The sequence below is a fragment of the Quercus robur genome, chromosome 4, assembly GCF_932294415.1.
Source record: "Quercus robur chromosome 4, dhQueRobu3.1, whole genome shotgun sequence".
Classification (NCBI taxonomy): Eukaryota; Viridiplantae; Streptophyta; class Magnoliopsida; order Fagales; family Fagaceae; genus Quercus; species Quercus robur.
This window is the reverse complement of record NC_065537.1, coordinates 71,275,043-71,280,040: the sequence shown is the minus strand read 5'-3', so window position 1 is coordinate 71,280,040 and position 4,998 is coordinate 71,275,043. Positions and strand designations below refer to the sequence as shown.

The 4,998-nt window shown below is 41.6% G+C and overlaps 1 protein-coding gene across 1 annotated transcript; it reads right to left on the bottom strand.

Annotated features, from left to right (window-relative positions):
- Positions 1 to 1,089: 1,089 nt before the first annotated feature.
- On the bottom strand, positions 1,090 to 3,640 carry LOC126723564 (subtilisin-like protease SBT1.8). Its single transcript, XM_050427123.1, has one exon. The coding sequence runs from the start codon at positions 3,554 to 3,556 to the stop codon at positions 1,271 to 1,273; it is 2,286 nt and encodes a 761-aa protein (XP_050283080.1). The 5' UTR covers positions 3,557 to 3,640; the 3' UTR covers positions 1,090 to 1,270.
- Between the last annotated feature and the right edge of the window lie 1,358 nt (positions 3,641 to 4,998).

Below are 4,998 nucleotides of genomic sequence, written 5' to 3'. Positions count from 1 at the left end.
TATCTGAATTTGTATCACCCTTTTTCCTCTCAAGGATAACGTTTTGTATTTATTAGTTAGAACAGTCTAGGCATGCGTTGAATAAACTCACTATGTATCTTCCTTTCTTTACGATGGGTCTAAAGATATGGATTCTGGTCCGGAACTTTTTTGTATGTATCTCTTGATTGAATGATTCGAGTTCTAGCGTCGTGATGCAACCCTTGGTAGTCAAAAGAGGCAGCTTGTGGTGATGTAGCCATCGAGGTCTTTGTCAATTGTTATTTTCACTTAGTCACTGGCCATATGTGGATGTGGTGTACGTGATGCACCCTCGTTAAAGCCACCAATCATGAAAAATTTGGTATGATGTTTCCAGATTTTTTCAGACAAGTCTGCTCAAAGGGTACGCAACGTATTAACTAATAATATAAAATAAAGAGGATTGTGTTTTGAAAAATGTTAATTGGGTAGAAGTTATCCAAAACTTTTGCCCAATCGGATTACTCATTTGTGGGCATGATTGGTTAAACAAGTGGACCCTATAAAAATTTTCTTGAATTTCATGTCTTGCTCTAACAACAAACACCTACATTGGCATGGGACATGGATGTAACATTACAATGTAGAACAACCGCATCCAAGATTCAAGAGACGTGTTAGAAAAAATGGTTTTTGAAATTGTGTGGGTGGCTATCTCTTAGCCAAAACAAATTTGGGACTTGCTTATTCTTTGAAGTGGCTTGAGTTGGGACGTGCTTTCCTTCGTAAGGAGATTAATGTCATGTGGTCACTTGCCCAAAACTTATTAAAGAGTGAGCAAAAAATTAACTCAAAAGTGCCCACTTAATTGTAAAGGAATTGGAATTTGGATGGATTTATATATAAGTCGGCTATCTCTACTTCAGTGCAAAGGGAAGGACCTATCCAACGGGGCCTTCCACCACACACGTGTGCAAGTCTCCATCACTGGGTTAAGGCAATACATAGGCTGGGTTGGCGTGGATTAGGCTAAGCTCATCCAGTATTAACTTATTATTTTTATTTTGTTTTAAGTTTATTTGCTTGTTCAGAGCATAGTGAAACAATATGTCTATTAGCTATTGTATCTTTTCTGAACTAGTTCCATAACAACTTTATTCTCATATACAAAGCCAACATATGGTAATAACATAGCACTTGCAAATTTTCATGATGAACAAACACTACATGGACTGAGAAGACAAACAGCCAAGACGCCCTTGACAATAGCTAATATTTAGCATGTGAACATGCCCATATATATTGTCCACTAATATTTGATAGCCACTATGGGGCTTGATACTATGTGGCTATCTTGATCAATCCATTTGAGAAAACCAAATACCGTTGGAATTGGATTTTCTCCATCAAGCTTATCAAGCACAACACTTAAAACAAAACTTCGATTCTGATGTTTGCGGGTGAAGGTAAGAATCCTCGGTTTGACACTTATTCTCATTCCGGTTGGAATGTTCTCTAAATGTGCTCGGTAAACAGATTTATCATTGCCAACATTTGTCACAACCCTGTTAAACTTCATTGTCACTGGATATCTAGTTTTGTTGGAGAGTACAGCCATGAAAGTGGGATAGTTTAGATCATGAATAGATTTGTGGTTGCAACTCCATCGAGTTCGTCTAAGGAGAAGAATCATTTGCTTCTTAGTGTACCCCAGGCCACACACAAATTGAATATAATCTTGCAGACCGATATCATAGATCAGTCCAGGATCCATGGCTTTGTTTGGATTGATATGGCCAGCACCAAAGTCTAAAGGTGAGGAAGAAGAATTTGTCAATTGGCTTTTAAAAATATTGCCAGTATTGTCTTTGACATAGGCTGTGGTCATCATAGCTGATCGGATAGCCGCTGGGCTCCATTCAGGGTGGATTGCTTTTAGTAAAGCTCCAACGCCAGCAACATGTGGTGTCGACATTGATGTGCCTGATAGAAGAACATAATTAGAAGCCAAATCATATTTTCCTACTCGGATGTACGGAAATATGGGTGAAAATGCAGCTAGCACATCAACTCCTGGAGCCAGAATATCTGGCTTTAAAACACCTGGACTGATTGTGCTTGGACCCCTTGAAGAGAACTTGGCGATTTGAGGTGCAGGCTTGGTACTGAACCTTGTTAATAGAAACCTCATGTCATTCACTATTGGATTTCTCACCTTTGTCACATACTCTTTAACCCGAGTCCCTGAAGCAGTTGGCACAATAAGGCTCGGAATGGAGTATTTATTTGGCAAGAAAGAGAATGATGCATCTGTCAAGAAGATAGCTCCATAACCACCTGCGCTCTCGACCTCTTCAATCTGTTCAGAAACATTAATCTTGGTGCTATAATCACAGATGACTACCTTCCCGATAACCTCCTTTTCATCCAAAGATTTGTGGTTGCAAATTGCTTTGCTCCTGTTGCGTGTGCCATAGTACAAAGGTAAATTAGTAATGAAACCACTCTCTGGAAAGTATGATGTGCCTCCAATGGTAACCCCATTTCCTAGAGTCACTTTTCCGTGGAAACTTCGATCAATTGTGCCAGCCCCTACAGTTGTTATCCAAGGTGCTCCATTGTATATTGTTTTAAAATCACCATCATTGCCAGCACCACAGACAACAAAAATCCCTTTCTCAATTGCCGAAAGAGAACCTTTGGCAATGCTATCAGTGAAATAAGAAGTCTGTTTAAAGCCAATGGACAAAGACATGATATCAACCCCATCATCAATTGCTTGGTCCATACCAGCAAGAACATCGGTTGATGCAGACTCTTTTGTGTTTGTTGCCCAAAGGACCTTGTACACAGCAAGATGTGCCCGGGGAGCCACTCCTCTGGCTGTGCCTCTTGCATATCCAAAGTGACTTACATCATGTACATAGTTACCTACCGCTGTGGATGCTGTGTGTGTGCCATGACCGAAGAAGTCTCTTGGAGAACTGAAATCTAGTTCCTTGGATATATTAATACCTGCAGCTTGTAGTCCTTTGCTAAACGATTGAGCCCCAATGAGCTTCCTGTTGCAATTTGAAGGGCTAAATGCTGTGCCATTCTCACACTTTCCTTTCCATTTTTGCGGCACAGTTGACATACCCTCGTCATTAAAACTCTCGCTCTCTGGCCAAATTCCAGTATCAATAATGCCTACAATCACATCTTCTCCATATGAGGCAGCGGGCCATATGCCAACATTTTGTTGTAGCCCAAGAAACTTAGGGGAGTAGGTTGTCAACAGCTTGCCAAAGGACTCCGGGTATGTGGCGAGGTGAGCCGGAGATTTCTCAACCTCAGATAGCTGAGAGGGTGTAAGCCTCGCGCTGAAGCCATGCATGACATGGTTGTATGAGTACAATAACAGTTCCTGGTCATCACCAGGAGAAGACGACAATGAATTTAAAATGGAACGATGCCATGACTCATGGGTTGATAAAGACACAGGCTTCTGAGTATGGTCCATATGGATGATGTATGTTTGGTATTCTTCGACTTTGGACATTGCATAGTTTAATCGAAGAAGAAAAAATAGCAGCAAAGGTAGTGCGTAACTCATCCTTAGGTTAATGTTGTTGGAGATAGGCTCGGAAATGATGGGAGAACTGGAATATATGTATGTATGTTTTTATGCATATATAAAAGAGAGAGGGCGTATACTTTGCATAAGAAATAAATAAAAAAGAGAGTGGGTATATTTGTAAATGTTTTTCATGGACCAATGGAAATTCAATGTCTTATTATATGGTCCTAAAAAACAAAAACTCCTTGTCTTTTACGATTTGATTTACTATGGCAAGTCCATGAACGGATGGAAATTCCTACTCTATAATAGATTCCCAAAATTGAATGAATGACCTCTTACTTTTTATTGAAAACTTTTTGTTTTTTACGATGTTACATCCAAACTTCTTTGAATATATAACTATTTTCTAAGACAGAGACGGAATCAGGTGGGGCCTAAAGGGGCCAGCCCCCTTCAAAAGAAAAGAAAAAAAAAAAAAAAAAACAATTGTAAGGATATGCATCAACTTCAAACGCATTCCGGAAATGATTTTCCGGAAAATAGGTGTGTTTGGTTGGTCCGGAAAATTCTATTTTCCGGAAATTGAAATCCGTTGACCGAAAAAATTAGCCTTTGACCACGGAAATCAATTACCGGCTCTATTTTCACTTCAAAGGATTTCCGGAAAAGAGAGAGAGAGAGAGAGAGCGCGCGCGCGAGGGAGAAGGAGATGGAAATCAACCCAGATCGCGCGATCGCGATCTCGCCGGCGGATCGCGATCTCGCCGGCGCGATCTCGCGAAGGCGAGATCGCGATCAACGTCGCGATCTCGCGACGGCGCGATCTCGCGTTCGCGAGATCGCGCCGTTGATCGCGATCTCGCCTTCGCGAGATCGCGCCGGATCGAGATCGCGATCGACGGCGCGATCTCGGATCCGCGATCGCGATCGACGCAGCGAGATCGCGATCTCGGATCGCGATCGCGCCGTGGATCGCGATCGACGCAGCGAGATCGCGATCTCGTATCGCGATCGCGCCGTGGATCGCGATCTCGGATCGCGATCGCGCCGTGGATCGCGATCGACGGCGCGGTCGTCGGCCTGAATTTGTCGCCGTGGATCGCGATTTTTTCCTGGGTTGTGGGTTGTGTTTTTCTGAATTTGTGTTTTCCTTTCTTTTCCAAACAGCAGAAAATATTTTCCGGAAAATTTTTTGAAGTGCAACCAAACACCATGAAAACATTTTCCTTTTCCGGAAATTAGCATTTCCAGAAAATATGTATTTTCCGGAAAACGTTTTCCAGCAACCAAACACAGCCTAGATACTCACATACAACTTTAGTCCCCCTCTCTCCAAAATCTTGGCCCCCATTTGTCAAAATCTTAGCCCCACTTCATCAAATGGTGATAAACCTCACAAACTAAACCAATTATTATCTCTTGTGGCTGAGTTGTTGTTGTTTGCTATTTTTTTTTTTTTTTTTTTTTTTTTTTTT

Excerpts from the sequence above, each read along its gene's own strand:
- LOC126723564 (XM_050427123.1), bottom strand. The coding sequence starts at position 3,556 with ATGAGTTACGCACTACCTTTGCTGCTATTTTTTCTTCTTCGATTAAAC.